Raw genomic sequence first — 21,089 nt, forward strand, 5'->3', positions numbered from 1 at the left:
AAATGTTTGTATCATCTGCACAGATTAGCCAAGGTAATTTCTTATCATCACAATCCTACCATTTAAAGCGTTTTACTCACTGGTGAATGTTCACATTAATGTTTGCTATTATTCCCCAACCTTTTTAGAATTTGTACCGTCACTGTTCACTTATTAATTGGACACAAACACATTGTTGACGGGCACGGTTAAATGCAAGGATGACACAAGATTACCTCAGTGAGGAACGCATCTCAGGTCATAGTGAATTTAAAAGATGAGTTGTTTAAAGGCAGTGGACACTATTGGTAATTACTCAATAATTTTAAGCATAAAAACTTACTTAGTAATGGGTAATGGAGAGCTGTTGATAGTTTAATACATTGTGGGAAACGGCTCCCTCTAAAGTAACGTAGTTTTCGAGAAAGAAGTAATTTTCCACGAATTCGATTTCGAGACATCAGAATTAGTCTTAGAAGTCTCGAAATCAAGCATTTGAAAGCACACAACTTTGTATGACAAGGGTGTTTTTTATATCTCGGAACTTCGAGGATCAATTAAGCTCAAATTTTCTCCTGTTATTTTATGCATATGTTGAGATACACCAAATAGGAAGACTTGTCTATGACAACTACCAATAGTGTCCGGTGTCTTGAAAAGAATTGCAATGTGGGCAGTTTTCAGAATAACTGAATTCCCTACATGGTATCCATGCTTAACGTTGCAATGCAATGTTCAAATGTTTCTTGCCAAATGTCGCCATTTACTGTGCACTAAACAGACGTGATACTAAAGATTTTGTGGCCTAAAAACACCTGAAGGTGACAACAAAAATCACTAAAAAAAATTCACAAAAGTATACAAGTATAATGCCACGAAACTATATAAAGTGGTTTCTAAACCGACTCGCCTGGTGCCCGTGTTCGGTGGTCCTCAGACGTAAGGCAGGTATCCTGTCAACAATATACGTTACGTTGGTCAACTGATTAGGTTACTTTACACGTCATTTGAAAATATAACAGGGAATTCATTTAATGTATTTTTTCAAAAAAGCAATTTTTTTCTTCTTCAATAATACAAATTTGTCAGAGTCTCATTGTCGTGGTTTGAAATACCTGATTTCTTTGCTATTGTTTGCAAAATGCATGAAAGCCTGTGGCTATAATCAAAACCTACAATAATGTCCTCGATTTTTATACAAATTTGGTAAAGTAGACCATCTTATAATCACTAACCACAGTTTGGGATAACCTTGCATTGAAGTTAGCAACAGATTGTCGTAATACGAACGGCACAATACATGATTACATGCAAAATGAATTTTAAAATAAACAACTTGCTGCAAGAAGAGTGGTTATTGGCATCCAAATATTCATCAGTATATCAAATGTAATAGTTACTACACAGTTCACATTTTTTCTTAATGAAACAGTTTTGTTTTAAATAGTCACAACGAGTACCGAAGGCGGGAAAATTTAGTTTTTAAAATATCTGTCACCTGGTTGTGTCCCCGTTTATTCCACGTCTGCGTCGATTATTGTCTCTCTCTCGCTGTTAGTAAGTGAAAATCCTGAAGTTGGCAACTGCCAAATAAACTCCAACCATCTTCACTCCCAACTTAGAATTGATGTCCACAAACTTCAGTTTCCAAAACAGCAGAAGATCTTGATATTCTGCCCACCTCACTGGTTACTTGCGTGGATTCTCCCATGCGTTTCACACGCACAGGCAATCAGGCAATCGGGCATTTGTCAACGCCACTTTTTTAGCGTTTATTTCCCGCGTGACGTAACAGACTCGCAACCCCAACCGACATCGGCACAAAGGCTTGTTCTCCCGCCGTATGTAGCGAACGGACCATTATTATCCTCAAATGCCCAATGTACAACTTTATATACAGCGTTTGTATACGGAGGCCCAGAAAGGCCCTCAGTACAAGCCGCATCCTCGCAAGTTGTTTGCTATGATGGTATCTGTGACGGCATCAAATACAAACTGAATATTGGTAGTGTCCGTAGCACACGTCATGTGTGTATATATTTCCTTGTTGCTACTCTTGTTAAGTGCTTCAAATTGGGACTGGATGTACATGACTGCCGCTAAGTATTCATTCTCACCTGTTCAATAAGACACAAATAATTCCGGTAATTATTGCCCAGTTTAAATAAACTTTTCCTGTCATAACTATGAAATCCATTAAAATACTTCACTATAGGCCTACAGTACGTCATGAGATACACGAATTGGGGCTTAAAACGTTTACAAGAGTGGAATTCGAACTAACGACCTCCAGATTGACCTCCAGATTAACGTGCCGGTTTCCCCGGGGAATTCTGTCCCCCCATGAGTAAAAAAACGTGGGAGGAGGATGATTACAAAGAGGGCGCTATCAGAAGTAGTTTATAACTCAGTTCACCATGGGGGGGGGGACACCGAATCTCCGGAAGGACAGAATCTCCTGCCACACCGGCGCTCTATAAACTGAGTTATCTTTAGCCTTATGTTGCCGGTCTCCATATGTTTGTCAATTTGGGGTGCCAGTTATAAAAGCCACATAACTTATAGCTGACATGTAGCCAGGGATCACACCCAAGGTTACAATCTAGCCTGGAAAGCAGCAGCCAGGGGATCACCTTAAGGTAGTGGACACTATTGGCAATTACTAAAAATAATTATTAGCATAAAACCTTTCTCGGTGACGAGTAATGGGGAGAGGTTGGTGGAATAAAACATTGCGAGAAACGGCTCCCTCGGAAGTGTCGTAGTTTTCGAGAAAGAAGTAATTTTCCACGAATGTTGATTTCGAGACCTCAGATTTAGAACTTGAGATCTCGAAATCAACCCTCTTATCGCACACAACTTCGTGTGACAAGAGTGTTTTTTCTTTCATTATTATCTCGTAACTTCGATGACCGATTGAGCTCAAATTTACACAGGTGTGTTATTTTATGCATATGTTGAGATACACCAAGTGAGGAGACTGGTCTTTGACAATAACCAAAGGTGTCCATTGTCTTTAAGGGGGGATGCAACTTCTTATATTTCAGATATAAATATTATAAGCCAGGGGAAGCTGACTGGGTTAGGTATCCGTGGTTTATATAAATATGAAACACAAATTTGTTTATGAATACAAATTTCCTAATGGTGACTGAATTGCCGACCTTTAAACATATATCATTTCAGAATTAAAATCAGACACGTTCAACTTAATCTCTTGTGTGTAAGGGGTCAATAGGAGACTTTCTAGGACGATAGGTGGCAGCAGATTTACCGGGTAAAGCCATTGTTCTCAGAATTATTTGCATGCTCAGAACTACGTAAACAATGGAAATTTACCCGGTAAGTCTGCTGCCTCCTAGCGTTGGAAAGTCTCTCATTAAAGAGAAACAATGACCTTTGACCTCTTACCTGTGTACTCTGGGAAACAAATGGAGAGAGGAGATTTCTCAATCTTGTCCTCAAATAGATCTTTCTTGTTGAGGAAGAGGATGATTGACGTGTCAGTAAACCATTTATTGTTGCAGATTGAGTCGAAAAGTTTAAGGCTTTCATGCATCCGATTCTGTAAACAGAAGTGAACGGTTCTCAGTTCATATTTTTTATACACAAAAGTTGCACATAATATCATAACAATAATTTAGCGGATTTGGGTACTTTTTCAAAAAGTCCATAGATTTACATTAAACGTACAGGGTTTGAAGATATTGATAGTGGAAAGCTTCCCTTCAAATATTACTTACTGAGGTGCTGTAGTTTTTGAGAAATGAGTAAAACAATATCATGAAAAAAACGTTTGTAAATGCTTAAAATAATTTTCGTCTCATGAGACGAAAATTATTTTCATGACATTGTTTTACTCATGTCCCAAAAACTACAGCACCTCAGCACGTAGTATTTTTAGGGAAGCTTTCTGCCATCATTATCTTCAAACTGTGTAAGTTTAGTGTAAATCTGTGGACATTGTGTTTTTTGTCCTACAAAAAGTACATACACCCTTTAAAACAAAATAAACGAGGGAGAAAACACCAAAGTAAGCAAAATGTACAATATTTAGGTTGATTAATATCACCAGTGTAGTTCACAATAATACTAATATTAATATCAACCATTTATAAATCGCATAAGCAGCGGCACCAATGCGCTGGGCCCAATTTCATAAAGCCAAAAACATTTGCTTAGAATGAAGTTTCTTCCTTGATAAAAACAGGATTACCATCCAAATTTGTATTTGTTGCATAATTGCTTGATACTGGTATTCAGCTGTTCTTTGCTTATCCTGAAACTCACATGGCAATTTGGTTGGTAACCCTGTTTTAATCAAGAAAGACATTTCATGCTTCGCAACTTGTTATGCTTACAGGCTTTATGAAATTGGGCCGGCTTTACAAACATAAAAAGACAATCTAAAAGTACCTTATAACACAATAAAATGTTTACAAAAATGGAAGAACAATACAAATTAAAAAGTACCAAATTGTTGACACGGTCAAACATGCACCAAATACTAAAATCACTAAATATTAAATAAAAAAACGGTGAAGAAAAATCAATAGCACGCAGAAACTGATTTAAATTCGTGATGAAAGGCCTTGCCTTATAATTTTCATTATTAAAAATGATGTTATAAATAAACCAAGACTTTCAACCAACCTAGACAGTATAACCGTGTTCTCTTAAGTGAACCACGGGTTACCAGGGTAACGGGTAATTTAGTTGTAAGACCGGATACTTGATAAACACAATGAAGAAATCTGGACCAAGAACATTGGACTAGTTGGAGATATACATGTACATGAACATTATGACTGGCATACGCGAAAGTATTTGATTTTTTTTTTCGTTTGGAAAGATCAACATCATTCTGTCTAGAAAAAAAGGTTGTAAAACAGTCTTTCGGCAAAAGATCGGAGTGCACATTTCTTAGTAAAACACATGACTATAGTTTGAAAGAAATGCCTTACCGTTGTGTCGTCTTCTAGCAACCGTTGGTCATACCCACTTAATGCTACACAGAATATGATTGCTGTGACATCTTCAAAACAGTGTATCCACTTTTTCCTTTCTGACCTCTGACCCCCAACGTCAAATAGCCTTTGAGAAAGTAAGAAAAATAATACAAATATTTATTGAGAATATCAAATACTTTACAATGAAAATAAGTGACTACCATGTCACGATGCAATCGAATTCCTTTTACTGAGCAGAAAACATTCTGAAATGATGCTCGCTTCCATGACGAGCAAGAGACTTGTCCTACAGGAACACAAAACTACAGGCGAAACCCAGAACATCTCCCGTTCAATGGTCGAGGTTTACCCCGACCCATACAGCCCCTCAAACACCCCAACTTTCAACTATGTTTTTGTCGTTGTTGTTGTTGTTGTTGTTGTTGTTGTTGTTGTTGTTGTTGTTGTTGTTGTTGTTGTTGTTGTTGTTGTTGTTGTTGTTGTTGTTATTGTTGTTGTTGTTGCTGTTTTTGTTGTTGTTGTTGTTGTCGTTTTGTCGGGTATTTCTTGACAGAACTCCAAAGCATAATGTGGACGACTTCTGAATTTTTTTATTTGCTGTAGAATATTGATGAAGTGTTTACCCCAGTCCAAATGTTGTGACTCTATTTCTATGTTTAATCCTTCAAATTTATTTTGGGCAAGGTATAAATGTAGACCACTAAGTGAGAATTTTTAAGGCAGTTTGAATATTGCTTATACAAATTACAACTTCAAAAAGTCTCTCAGGCTTTTTATTCGTAACTATCGGTGGGGTGGTAGTTTTGAAACCATTTGCTTTTAAAGTTTTTAAAGTAAAAATAAAATACAAACAACACAACAAATTGTTCCAAATCTTTGCATCCGTCTATACTCGTACACAGGTCCAATGGGGCCGTGTTTATAAATATGGTTTGGCCATGCATTTGTAGATATCCGTCATGTTCCAAAAAGGCCCATTGAATCGGTGCTGAATAGTCATTCAAATAAAGAATGACGTTCTTTCGTTGCCTTCAGTACAGCTCTGTTATTTATTAAATAGATTTGAATTTTCTGCAATTTGCATAGGTTCAAAATGTACACTTGCGTTGATATATTAACATTCATTAGTGAAACTGACAGTGTGTGTTTTTATTCATCGTAAAATGTCTTTATTTTCATTTAAAAAATCTTTGTTGCATCAAAGGTCAAGGACTCTATAGAAGTTCCAAAATCATGACTTTTCATAACAACAATAAGAACAAGTCAAAACATCGATCTCGCATCACAACATGCAATTCGAGCGAGAAAGCGACGAAAATGTTATATTGTTGAATGAGTCAACGCTAGAGGGACTCAAGCACCATGCGCGTAATGTATTCCCCACTCCACAGACGGTCTCAGGAGAAAATGACGCGTAATGAGATTGTAACGCTGATATGTATTGCTGGACCACGAATTGGGCAGATTTCAAAATGCGAGTAGCATTGGCTGCGTCATCAACATTTAATGACCTGAGAATGACCTCACTACGTCAGAGTATACCCCTGTTGAGTCATCTTTTTTTCACGTAGCCAATTCATTAACAATGAAACATAAAGGTTAGCCTCGTTATAGACGAGTATTGTTCTGCGCCTTGAACACCCAGCAGGGTGGATATGTGCGCATTACAAGTCTTATTATTATTATTATTATTATTAGGGCATAATGCATCTCAATAGTGCACTAATGATAGCATCCGTTTCTTGTTTTTATTTTGCATGCATCCTTGTAATATACTGACGCCATAATAACGCGGCTTGTCAGACTATTTTATCAATATGCTGCGCTAATATCGCAAGTGCAATTTATATTTTGCTGTGTTGTGCATGTTGTGGACTTAAGGGAAAATTAAAATTAAAATTAAATCCGACCAAACATCGTGAGGATAACATCCATGACGTGCTGTGACTCGTGCACGCGGGCCTGCGTGTACTGTGTGAGCTAAAATAGGCTTTGTGATTAAAATCACGAGTAGTTCATCGAAACGGTGTGCTATCTACCTAAGATAGCTAAATTACCTTTACCGTCATAGTAGGCTGGAAAAGCTATGACTAGAATTTATATTATGCCAGACTTGCATTACCCACCGGGTGGTAAATTGAAATTTTACATGTCGATCTTGTTTTGGTAAAAAACAAACCACCCGTCATTAGTGCTTGTTTGTTTGTTTTTTTGTTTGTTTGTTTGTTTGTTTGTTTGTTTGTTTGTTTGTTTGTTTGTTTGTTTGTTTGTTTGTTTGTTTGTTTGTTTGTTTGTTTGTTTCTTGTTGCTGCTGTTGTTGCTACTTTCGTCTTATGTATTTAATATACTTAAAATAGTTATTTATTTAAATTTAAATTGTATTATTCGTATTGCTTTGTTTAAACATTCTAACCATTGGATATTACACAACAATTTAAACAGCATTTCTCGAAAGTGGTAAACTTCAAGAAGGAAATATAATAAAAGAGTGAAACCATTTCAAATACATGTTTTCTTCTGAGAAAAAAAAATAAAAAGACCCGTTTGTAATTGTTGTGATAACTTGCGCCTGTTGAGTGTTTTATGTCAACCGTGTTATGTTTTATCTTGAGTAAGAGCTGTGTGCGAGCAAATTAATCGAAATTAAATAATTGATAAATTATCTGGTTGAAAAGTGGTTTTGTACTTGATGCAGGCCCTAATCATTGTCTTGCCCGACTCCATTGATTCAGTTATCAATCAATTGTTTTGGCATAATGCACCAAAGTTAAAGCTATGTAATCGAATTGATGGCCGTCCCTGCTCCTAATGGGAGGGTGAGTGAGGTATAGTTATAGTGGGTTCTGAGGGCACTCTACCGTGGTAATGTATAGTGTGGGGATGACTATTCAGCAAGCTCAATTATCAAGGTTATCGCGACCTTAATATGATGATGACAGGGTACTCGTACCTTTTTTCAACCTTTACACAAACCTGTGTGTTGTTTGTTTCTGAATAAGTCTTTGTATGACTGTATTATGTGTTGGGAATCATGTCCTTCTGTCAACAGTTTCCCTTCCCTTGTTATAGCTTTTTGTAATAACTTATTAGTATTTGTATTTATAAATAAGGCTCACTCAAATAATCCAGTTAAAGAAAATATGATTTTATAAGTTGCCTGTACAATAATTTTACAGAAACAGCTATAGAACTCAGTGTTACATATATAAAATTGACAGTGTGCAAGATTGATGTAATTACCTTTTTGAATACGACGTCTGAAATTGTTAACAAATTAATGGACAGTAAAGAAGCTGACTGTAAGTTTCAGCGTGTGCAGTATAAATCAACAGTTAAAATTTTAGTACGTAGAACGTTTAACTTAATCGTAAACAACGACTGACTGTACGTTTATACACATTAAACCTCATGTAGAGTGGTTTATTACAAAATGACGAGTGATTCGGTAAAACAAATACAGGTACTGGGTTCTTCAAAGACAAAGATTTACAATTCTAACTTTTTTTTTAACGAGACCATACATATTAAATGATTCAGCAAAAATAATGGGTTCGAAGGGCCATGGAACAACGCTTCAGTAACCATTGCAGCGATAGTGTTGCCAATATTTCTTTTGCTGACTTACATATCTCGGTGCAATATAAAAGAATGAATAAGCTATATAGTCCCACCCGAGTAAAACAGTGCATGTGGTTTTGTTCACAGGGCTCGAAAAAAAAGCTCGGAGTGTAGCCAATACAATGCTAAAGAGACATCGGCGTAGGTTGGTATCCCCGGTGCAAATTTCCATCATCAACATTGTCGCGCTGAGTTGCCCTTCCGATCCAAAGGAAGTAACAATGGACAATTTTTGTTTGTTACCCTCATTATGCTGTACCATATCTTGATTCAAAGACAGTATCAAACAGCACCGGAATCAACATGGTCTTCCTCCACGATGCACTCAAGGTTGCCCCGGTTGATTTACCCCTGTACAGGCCAGATGCTGAGAATCTTGGCTTAGGGTGAATGCACTAGCCCGCCTCCCTTCCGTTAGTTTGCATATTTTACAATTTTAGCTGTAACCTTATTCCAGTTAGAAACTTCTAAATTTACTTCTTTCATTTTATTTCATTTATTGTGTGAAGTCAAGGCCTCTCAGCAAAGCGGACTTAATCGCTGTTAGGCTATTAGCCAATAATCCAATGAAGAGATAGGCAAGGAAGGAAGTTTCAGTTTTAGATGTGGGAGGAAAACCTTCGAGATTGTTTCCAGGGAAAACCCACGCAGTCAGGTAGGGACTGAAAACACGATCCACATATTATGTGCCCCGGCAGGATTCGAATCGGGTCCCAGAGGTGGTAAGCGAAGACAGATACCACTACGTCAACAAGGCCACCACTTCTGATGTATTTGAATTGTTTTAGTTGCATACTGCTGCGATTTGGCTTGTATCGTCTTTAAATGTTTGATTATTATGATATCTTGATTTATATGTATTTGCTATTCTACTTTACCAGCGGATATAGCCTCCTGTATGTACAGTACTTTTATTACTTTGGGTCATGTAAACCCAGCATCGGATGGCAGCAAAAGTTAAAGATCTCTTTTTTTGTTGGGTATTTATAATAAGACACTACCTTCTCAAGTTAAAAAAAGTGAAGGTTTCACCTCGATTGGATGTCGAAGTTGCGAGATAACAATGAAAGAAAAAACACCCTTGTCATACGGAGTTGTGTGCTTTCAGATGCTTGATTTCGAGACCTCAAAATCCAATTCTGAGGTCTCGAAATCAAATTCGCGGAAAGTTATCTCTTTCTCGAAAACTATGTCACTTCAGAGGAAGCCGTTTCTCACAATGTTATATACCATCATCATTTCCCCATTACTTGTTACCAAGTCAGGTTTTATGCTAATACATATTTTGAGTAGTTAGCAATTATAGTGTCCACTGCCTTTAAGAAACTGACTCACCTGAAGTGTAAATTTTTGAAGGTGAAGTGTGTTTCAACGATGCCCGTTGTCTTGACTCGCGTCCGTAGAATGTCTTGTTCGTTAGGCAGGTAGTCGTCCGAACCGATACGGTCCAAACTGTCTAAAAAGCTAATCCACAAAATAAAATAAAAAATTGTCAGAACTTACATAGTACTCAAACCCAATTATATTTTGAAATCTATAGTTAACAGTTGAAATATCGAAGTCTTATATAGTGCACGTATCTACCAAACAAGGTACTCAAGGCGCTGAGTATATACAAACTTTCAGAAAGATATGTTGTTGCAGTGATGAATTAAGAGACTAAATAAGTAAGCACCTTATAAGGGTTTACAAGGTGCTATACGGCGCATACAGCAGCCACAGCCGGGAACACCGGAGCGAACCGCTTCTCTTTTCGATAAGTGCACTGGGTTCTTTTACATGCGTTACACAACTTATGGGACCAATGGCTTTACGTCCCATTCGAAGGACGAAGCAATGTTTAAGTGTCTTGCTTAAGGACACACGTGTCACGGCTGGTGATTCGAACCCAAACAACTTCAGTCCTGAAGGCTTTTATTATGCATCTGAAAGCACACTTGTGCAACAATGGTGTTTTTTCTTGTATTGTTCTCTGACAAATTTAGTCAAAATTTTCAAAGATTATTTTGTTAGATATCATTTATGTTAGGATATACATAAAGTGAGAATATAACTATCACACCATAACGACATCTCAAACACAAAACCCCTGCCGAAGATTCCCGTCCCACAATGTCCCCCAGAACACATGATACCGCGACTTTATCTATCCATAAAAAAAAGACAAAATCACCTCGTACATTTCAACAAAAACCCGCCTCAGGCGATACTCATTTCAGCCTCTGCCATATTTATAGATTCTCCAAGCCTTTTTATCGGACTCATCTTTCCAAAGACGTTAAGTTTGACCGATACATTTCCTGTAAGTGAGCTAGAGAGGAAACTAAACGACGTAGACTGAATAGAGAAGGACGTCAGGTTATGTTATAACATCGCCCTCCTCTCTCTATACTCGTTATCATTTATCAATCTACCGATCAATCATGTGGTAAAAGATGGCCAGAATTTGATTATCTTTTATAGAATCAAGGAAGATCATGGACGAGCGGATGTTGTTGTCGTCATTGAAAAATAGCTCATTATCGTGAAACGAAAAAAAACCCAACAAAAAACAGTATTGTTCTTGAGAAGGTTTCAATGCCGGAATTCCAAGCATCCATTTCCCATGGAATTTTAATATTAATTACGCTGTATCCAGGCTTCTGTTGAGTAGGAATTCTTCAGATAAGAGTAAACTATTGGTTTCCTTGGTAAGACGATTATTGATATGCATGTTTGATAGAAACTTAAATTAGTATCGTCTTCTTTCATATACTGATAAACTAATACATCAGACAAGAGCAGGAATACCCGACTCATCTGTTTTGAGTCACAACTTGGGTCCAGTTAGAAACAAACTTGATAAAACTGTAAGCATGCCCGATACACGAAATTTACTATACAAAAAATGGTCACAGCCAAGGAGACTGTTTTTAAAGTTTTTTTTAATGGGTACGTCCATGAAAAACGAGCATAATATTCCTTAGGGATAGCTAAGTGCTCATTCCAACAGACCATCCTAATATAAAAATCAAGAAGAATGCCAATTGCTCCTAACTGGTTCACTGGTTCAATGTACGTTTTTCTTCACCCGGAGTCAAATCTAACTCTCTAGGGGGTCAAATCTAACATGCTTTTTGAATCGATTAGGGTCAAAATTGAACCTCAGCACTGGGTTGAATCTGGTCATAAAGGATGTTCGAAATGGCCATCACGAAGAAATGGTACAGTGGTCTGTTAAAATAAACTGTTACTTGAATTATCACCCCATACGTCATTTTTGTTTTTGTTTGTTACGGTTTTAAAGAGTATTTAAAAAATATTCCTGTAAACTCATTTATACCAATAAACTGTGAAGAGACTTTATCAGATTATAGAACTTCCGAAGGCGACTGTTCTACACTGGAGACGGCAAACAGCATACAGTAACAATGTGTATTCGGTCTAGTTAAATCCAAATGAGTGGGTAAATAATTGTCACATGCGTTTTCAGATTATTAAAAGCAGGGCCATCGTTTGTTTTTTGTCAACGAAAATTACAATGAACTTTAAATAGCTCCTCATTCGTTTAAACTTCTATACATTTAACTGTTTAACTTCTGCATATGTAGAACTATAGTATCAAGTCTGGAAGCTTAATGCTACGCCTAAGTAACATTTCATTTGAAAAAAAATCTCCTAAAATTGTTCAGATATTCATTTGAAAAACATGAGTGGTCTGCGTAACGAAGAAACGAAGGACTTAATTTGATGACATTTTCCAAAGAAGTTAACGTAGGATGTGTTCGTGGAAAACAAGAAAGTATAAATGATTGCAGTCTTTTAAAAGCCACTTAAATTGAGTCATTTCCTTAATCTATCTATAGCATAAAGGCAAAGTTTACCGTCAATTTTTATAAACCGTTCGATTATTTTAATCCTACACTGAAAGACCTGGATACTGTTGGTAATTGTCAAAGACTAGTCTTCTCACTTGGAGTATCTCAACAGAATGCATCAAATAATAAACCTGTGAAAATTTGAGCTCAATTGGTCGTCAAAGTCACAGATAAGCATGAAAGAAAAAACACCATTGTCACACGAAGTTGCTTGATTTCGAGACCCTCAAATTCTAAATCTTAGGTCTCGAAATCAAATTCGTGGAAAATAACTTCTTTCTCGAAAACTACGTTACTTCAGAGGGAGCCGTTTCTCACAATGTTTTATACTATCAATCTCTCCCCATTACTCACTACCATGAAACGTTTTATGCTAACAAGTATTTTGAGTATAATTACCAACAGTGTCCGCCTTTAAAACTAACCTGGTAAAATTCATTTCAACAAATGGTAGCGTTTTCTTTTGAGATATTGTGAAGATCTAGAGCAGTTACGTCCACACATGAAGAATTATCCGTAATTGAAATATACAATGTGAGAAACGTTTCATCCAGAAACGTTTCTCATATTGAAATGTGTTTTAATCATTATCTCTAAAACCAGTTCTTTGAAGGGATTGGTTCCTTTTAACAGCTGAAGTTCTTTTCCTCCAGTAAGTTTCTAGGGTCCTTATAGTTTATTGATCAATTACTAAAGGTAAACCTCCCTCTAAAGGGTTTTGGTTTTTGGTCTCGACGTTTCGACTAACTTGCTCTAGTCATCGTCAGGAGACTGAATAGGTAAGAGAAGAGTCATGAAAATACGTTTTTTACATGCTAAAATAATTTTCGTCTCATGATCACTTAGACGAAAATTATTTTCATGACATTGTTTTACTCATTTCTCAAAAACTACAGAACCTCAGCAAGTAATATTTTCAGGGAAGCTTTCTATTATCTTCAAACTGTGTAAGTTTAATGTGGACATTGTCTTTGTTGTCCTTCAAAAAGTACATAGACCCTTTCAACGTGAATGTCAGGGCTAAATGAAAACGACTTACTATTTAGCAGAATCATTCAGTTGATATTCTCTTGATCGATTGAAGCATTCCTTTATACCATGGTCGACCCAGAGTCTTTTTAAGGCGCCTAGCAGGGGGGAGGAGTAGGGTTCAGAATCTAACATCTTGCTTACGATGTCCAGCACCATCTTACAATCATCCTGTTTGCGAGAAAGTCCAAATGTTTCAAAAGGGGTTACTGTCTTTCTTTAGAAACACAGATCAGGTAAAACCATGTGATATAACACTTGGTTACACAAAAACAAACCTCAATTATTGTCATGCAAGAAGTGTGTACAGCTCTATGGAACAAATCAACATCTTGCAATTATAATTGCAGAAATATATTTTTAAAAACTCGATCAAGGGCAGATTTCAGACGGAGGAGCTAGAGTGAACTTTAATGGGAGACTTTCAAGACGCTTGGTGGCAGCAGACTTACCAGGTAAAATCCATTGTTCTTGGTAATGTGCGCATGCTCAGAATTACGTAAACAATGGAAATTTACCTAGACGGTAAGTCTGCTGCCACCTAGCGCCTCAAAGACTCCCATTGCGGACCTTTTTCTAAGTAGGACAGTTTCATTATCAGGGGATGCCATTGTTCCATGGATCAACCAAAACGCCTGGGTATAGACAACATCCGAGAATGGTTGGGTTGTGATAACCACCGAACTCAAAACATCAGCAATGGTAAGACGGTCTGTGGTGGGAGTAGTACCAGTGATTCCAATGGGGTACAGTTGTGGGGGGGGGGGACCACAGGCAAATGGCAAATACCTGTGGCAACATAAGTTGCATTAAGATAAGTTCACAAATCATGTTGGGTATGGAGCCCTCTTTGGTTAGACCCCAGGAGAAATTTAAACATTATTAGCTCTCCGGTGCAATCTATGACGCTTCACAATCGTTTTAAAACTTGGCCTAGGCCTATATCGTTGTACCTGTTGTGCCCATTTTTTTTAATCAGAAATTTGATGTTTTTGCCGTTTAACAAAACTTGTCCTTAGTCGGCGGAAATAAAGAGGGCGCCCGTTACGATCACCCCTATTGTTGGTGAATTAACTACAATTTTTATTTTGACTTAACACGTCAATTTAATGGTACATTTTAAAAATGTGAACTCTCTATTTTTACTACAAGGAGACGGAAGCCCCAATAAGGTACAGATGGCCTAGTCTTGCATGGTGATTAGCAAGTGACATTTTTATACACTGTGCATGTTGACACCATTGCTGTCACCAGGTTAAACAATATTGCGTGTGACTTATTTGCACACTTGTAAATACTTTCTGACTGATATTTCAATCTATTGAATAAAATATTCTTGATATTGAATAAATACATCTTCTCCTTGAGTTTCAAAGATTGCAGGTCAAATGTCAATGCCTGGTAAGAAAATTGGCCTTTCACCATGGTTCATGTTTTGAGGAAATTTTGTTTGCATGATTAACAAAGTTTTTATATGAAGGTCTTGTTCCCAACCTACCTCTCTCGCTGGATCTCCATAGGATATTTCCAGTTTCTCCATGGCTCTGACTATTGATACCATTGACTGCAACGTGTTGCTGAATACGACCGGTCTGAACACCTTGGCGTCTTCATCACTAAATCCTTCTTCGTGAATAATTCTGGAAGAAATCAAATAAACAGATTATTGTTAAAAGTGAACACACTGTGCAAGTATCGCGCTTGTTTGTTCGAACATTCGCCGTGAGCGAGTTTGATTCCTTCACGTGTTTAAAGAACTGGACACCTTTTGGTTATTTTCATAGACCATTCTTCTCAGTTGATGTATCACAATATTAAATGAAAGAAAAAAGCCCTTGTCACACAAATTATGTGCTTTCAGATGCTTGAATTCGAGACCTCAAAATCTAGTTCTGAGGGAAATCATATTCAAATAATTATTTTAGTGAGAAATTACTTCTTTCTCGCAAACGACGTTACTTCAGAGGGAACCGTTTCTCACAATGTTTTGTACTATCAGCATCTCTCCAATGATCGTTAAAATAAGTTTTTATGCTAACAATTATTATGAGCAATTACCAATAGTACTCAGTGCCTTTAAAGTTATGCACGTGGGACCAAGGTGGTCCCAAAAAGTTTGAATTTATGCGCGAGACTTGTACGGTCTATAGTTGAATTGCACGTGACGACATTGACCACCATCTCTGATGTAAAAGAATGGAAGTGCACGCGTTTACGCGACTGCGCACAACTCTCAGGCAATGATATAGCCTTTCACGCGTGCACGTTTCATCAAAGATGGCGCCCAATGCAGGGGTATCTTAGCCGATGAGAAGAGTTCAACGAACATGCATCCTTTGGTGGTAATCTTCGATAAAGAAAGATAGGTTCCTCGAACAATCCCATGTTACAATGCTCTGAATTAAGCATAATCTTGTGTATCAAAACCCATAAGTTGTCGGAGCTCTTAAAGAAAATAAGTCATTTGATGTTGGTAAAACTATCACATTATGTACAAATACGAGTGTAATGTCACCATTCAACAATTGCCACAGATCTGTTTTATATGTGTATTTACCTGAAATCTTAATTAAACCAAGGACAGCAATAAGGTTAAAGTCCTTGCACCATTTCATTTACATGCTCCACATCTCATACGACCCTCATTACTATAAAACAACGAACATGAAGGTACTACATCCCGTTATATTAGAATGTGATTAGCTATTGCACTCGGCGGTGAAGGAGCCACGTACCCTGGGCACACGGCCCCTGACGGGTTCTAGGAATTTCGTCCCAACCTGTATTGATTCCTTTACTCTTGTTGACAACTCTCATGCAAAATCGTTTATAGCCAGGTACGGGGGATACTCGGCTCGCCACATATAGAATCAGTTCCAGTCTGCCAGGGTAACTATATTTTTTAAAGGCAGTGGACACTATTGGTAATTGTCAAAGACTAGCCTTCACAGTTGGTGTATCACAACATATGCATAAAATAAACCTGTGAAAATTTGAGCTCAATCTGTCATCAAAGTTGCGAGATAATAATGACAGAAGAAAACACCCTTGTCACACGAAGTTGTGTGCGTTTAGATGGTTGATTTCGAAACCTCAAGTTCTAAACTTGAGGTCTCGAAATCAAATTCGTGGAAAATTACTTCTTTCTCCAAAACTATGGCACTTCAGAGGGAGCTGTTTCTCACAATGTTTTATACCATCAACCTCTCCCCATTACTTGTCACCAAGAAAGGTTTTATGCTAATAATTATTTTGAGTAATTACCAATAGTGTCCACTGCCTTTAAACTCTGAGTTTATGGAAGAGCGGCTTGGCTGCAACAGCCTTATTACGTGGTCCTATGGAGAAAGTGTGAAATTACAGGTCAACTCGCTGGTGCAGGTGTAACAACCCATTGCAGTTAAACCTAATCAACCTTATCCTATAAAATGAAAGAAGTTTTTCTGGATTGCGAAGTAGAGGTAGAGCCAAGGGAGATTGTTTGTAATGTAATTGCTTTCATTAAGTTACTGGTATTGTCTATAACCATTTTTTTAGATGATAATGAGGATGTCTTCAATCCACTATAAGAAACAGTGATATAGGGTGCGTTCGTTTAGCTCCCCTTGGTCTACCCCGGTGTGTGGCAATTTTTTCCCCAGGACGAATGTGGGTAATTATCTACACACGTTCGTCCTGGAAAAAGAAAACGCCACACGCTGGGGTCGACCCGGGGAAGCTAATCGAACGCACCCATTGTCCCATGCGGACGCCCACCTTCACCCCAAAACATGCCTAAGCCAATGTCATATAGTTCTCCAATATGAAACAAAGAGCTGTTCAAAACTTCGGAAATAGACGAATTTGAGTACGACAAAAACGTTTTAAAATTTTATTTCAGTTATCTTCCAAAAGTCAGATTTTTATGAGTGTCAATTAGTCTTCAAAACTCTTTTCACCTAGTATTTTTTTTATCTGAGCAAATGATCAAGTTTTGAGTTTTGTCAGGAAGTGCCTGGTTTGGGAATTAGGTGCACAAAAACTTTAACTCGTTTTGTTGTGTTATTCAGTTCAGATTCTTGCGATGGTTTTGTGTCAAACCCAATAAAATCAATTCAGATTGATAGAAATATTTTTATTTTTTTTTTAAACTAGAGAGTATTTACATTTAAACTCTGGTGAAAGTTCGGGAAGCTGCAGATAACTTGAGCTGATTATTTGTCTTGCCCGCTAAGCAACCGATAATAGAAAATAATAGAAAATACAATTTAATCAGGCAGGATGGTTAGTGTGGTGGTTTATTTTACAAAAAAATCCCAATGCAGACCTTTTTTGCTTTTTATTTTAGGCATATAGGCCTACTCCAATAACACTGTAAATTTCCTGCATATACTACTTTGATATAGGCCCTATATACCTATACACCAAAAGAGAGTGGACATCAAATTAATTAAACAGTTTACTGGTGTGGTGATTATGCAAATAGCTCATTCATCCAATAGTATAAATCTACAGCATGATGTGCCAAACAGTCAATAAACCAGACTGATATAAAAGCTGCCGTGAAAAAAAATACAATAAATCAAACGGCTACTTGTTTATGAAATGCTACTATTTGTCATACCTCTCATAAATTCACGTAGGCCTACTTTAAAATGCCTGACAGTGTTGTTGGCTTTCGACCTTCCTTATATGCCGTGCATAATGCACTTAAAGGGATTCCTAACTCAATCCATGTGAGATACGGGCAGTCAAACTACGCACAAAGCATCAAGTTCACGACGTTAGGTCTACTGCTTTAATTAGCCGCACACGGATGGCAAACACCTCGCAGTAAAATGGCATTTTGATTCAACCTGATGCACACTGTCTTTAGAACGAACCTGAAATCACCAATCCTTGAAAATGTTTCCCCTTTCCAAAATGTCGTGATTACGGATTTCCCAAAGAGACTCTCATTTACCGTTTCACCACGCTGTAGTCTTTTTGATCAGTGCCGTACTACACACACCATCGTCCAGATATTACCATCTGCTTACCTATAATATACTATACCTGTCTATTTATGCAAAGATTTTTGGCGGGAATCGTGTTGTCTGCGGTGAACACGAAGTGCACTAGTTCCAAGCTTGGCACTTTGACATTTAGCGGTGCAGCAGGCCTAATGTATCATCTACCTGAATACGCGCCAGGGTTTGTGCATGCTCGGCTTAAGCATTTTTTTCCAATGAGGTTTCGTGCGGGTGATATTCGTATTTACATAACTTGTTTAACCTGTTGCAATTCCGGCTATATTTATAACAAAAATCAAGCTAAAATACATCAACATGTCAAATGGCATCGTTTAAAAAGTGCCTTTGAAGTAGATGCCCCTTATTAAACAGGGTGTTTTTAAAGGCAGTGGACACTATTGGTAATTACTCAAAATAATAATTAGCATAAAACCTTTCTTGGTAACGAGTAATGGAGAGCGGTTGACAGTATAAAACATTGTGAGAAACGGCTCCCTCTGAAGCAACGTAGTTTTCGAGAAAGAAGTAATTTTCCACGAATTTGATTTCGAGACCTCAAGTTTAGAATTTGAGGTCTCGAAATCAAGCATCTGAAAGTACACAACTCCGTGTGACAAGGGTGTTTTTTTTATCTCGCAACTCCAACGACCGATTGAGCTCGAATTTTCACAGGTTTGTTATTTTATGTATAGAATGAGATACACCAAGTGGGAAGACTGGTCTTTGACAATTACCAATAGTGTCCACTGTCTTTAAGGGTTTAGTGAAATATGTAGTGAATTAAATATACAGTTTTTCATAAAGGCATTGGAAAAAAAAATGCTCACATCACGGATCATTCACGAAAAAAAACGTTGAGGGAAAACAGTCTCAGACAGAGTTTGGTTTTTAGACCTCCACGTGACATCGACTCTATTTTCTCATTGAATGGATGACGCGAAGCTCTTCTTCCGTATATAAAAATTTGCGTACTATATAAATAAATCAAGGCAAATTAAGGGGGCATTCTGGATACACTGATTCCAGGTTTATCAAAACAATTGTGTGGAGGGAAATTTCTATTTATCATTTTCAAACATGCTCCCATGGTTTAACATTGAACTGACCAGTTATAGTACAGTTGAGAGTACTTATTGGGAGGTTGCCGAATGAATTTATTTTATTAATTTATTTATTTAAAATATTTAGACATGCACAATAGTTACAAGTTGTACAGGGGCTGTCAAGGTTAAAACAAAAGTATAAAAACTGTAATCAAAAGATGTGTAAAACCAGTTAGGCCTACACAATATAAAAAGGTGATTGCACTGAAACATTTAAAAAATCACACCATGTAGAATTTACAAGTGTAAATATTGTTAAACTATATTGTTGCTTCAACTTATTAAATTATACCGTTTATGTAAATCGGTCAGGCATGATAATTGACCTCATTAATTTGTAGGTTATTTAAAAAGAAATAACGGCGGCAACAACAAACATAGGATGTCAGATTATCATGTACGCATTTTTCTGAGTTTTTAAACTTAAAAAAAGGGTACACCTTTTTCTGAGTTGTTAAAGCCATTGGACACTTTCGGTAAACAGTATTATCCAAGGCCCACACTTCGTGTATCACAACTTCTATATAAAATAACAAACCTGTGGAAATTTAGGCTCAATCGGTCATCGGAGTCGGAAAAAGTAACGGGAAAACCCTACCTTGTTTTCGCACGTTTTGCCGTGTCATGATATGTGTTTACTATAACTCCGTTATTCTCGTAGTCGAGAATTTATAATTGTTTTAACGTTTTCTCAAAAAGTAGATCATTTCATGGGCTAGTATTTCAAGAGAAGTCTTTTACCATTACCTTCTGTAAACCCTGTAAGTCCTTTGTAAATCTGTGAACTTTTTTTGTTTCTGTTCCGAAAGCGTAATGGCTTTAAACTCAGAAAAAAGGTGTTCAAAATGTATAGGCCTACATCTGTATATACATTTATTTTTGTACAGGTCAACGCGTTGACAACGTAGATTGGTCTACTATTTTTTTATATAATTTATCGACAATGCAGGCCAATATATTTAAATAATTCATTTGTTTATTCCAAGAACGATTCATAAAACAGCTATTGGTTTGATAAACTGAAAGTTTTATAGGTGGGCCTGCTTAAACCAATTCTGTTCTTGTTTTTTCACTGGGTATGGTGACTTAAAATCGGGCTTAAATGGTCTATGTACTTTTTGTAGAACGAAAAACACAATGTCTACAGATTTACACTAAACTTACACCGTTTGAAGATAATGATAGTATAAAGCTTCCCTGAAAATATTAGTTGCTGAGGAGCTGTAGTTTTTGAGAAATTAGTAAAACAATGTCATGATAATAATTTTCGTCTCACTGATAATGAGACGAAAATTATTTAAGCTTTTAAAAACGTATTTTCATGACATTGTTTTACTTATTTCTCAAAAATTACAGCACCTCAGCAACTAATATTTTATGGGAAGCTTTGTATTATCATTATCTTCAATCTGTGTAAGTTTGATGTAAGTCTGTGGACATTGTGTTTTGTGTTAGAAAAAGTACCCAAAGGAAACAAATTTTTTTTGTGAAAAATTTGAACATCAAATTTGTTAATTGTTGTTGTTGTTGTTGTTGTTGTCG

The 21,089-nt window shown here is 37.0% G+C and overlaps 1 protein-coding gene across 1 annotated transcript in view; it reads right to left on the reverse strand.

Annotated features, from left to right (window-relative positions):
- Positions 1-557: 557 nt before the first annotated feature.
- The window catches only part of LOC117289234 (guanine nucleotide-binding protein G(o) subunit alpha-like), a 40,843-nt gene continuing 20,311 nt past the window's right edge, over positions 558-21,089 (reverse strand). The window contains exons 3-8 of the mRNA XM_033770257.1: positions 14,952-15,093; positions 13,464-13,624; positions 9,903-10,031; positions 4,944-5,073; positions 3,391-3,544; positions 558-2,096 (exon numbers count right to left, since the gene is read on the reverse strand). Of these exons, the coding sequence (XP_033626148.1) occupies positions 1,909-2,096; positions 3,391-3,544; positions 4,944-5,073; positions 9,903-10,031; positions 13,464-13,624; positions 14,952-15,093 (904 nt within the window). The 3' untranslated portion in view covers positions 558-1,908. The remainder of the gene's footprint in view (positions 2,097-3,390; positions 3,545-4,943; positions 5,074-9,902; positions 10,032-13,463; positions 13,625-14,951; positions 15,094-21,089) is intronic.

The sequence above is a fragment of the Asterias rubens genome, chromosome 4 (genome assembly GCF_902459465.1).
Source record: "Asterias rubens chromosome 4, eAstRub1.3, whole genome shotgun sequence".
Lineage (NCBI taxonomy): Eukaryota > Metazoa > Echinodermata > Asteroidea > Forcipulatida > Asteriidae > Asterias > Asterias rubens.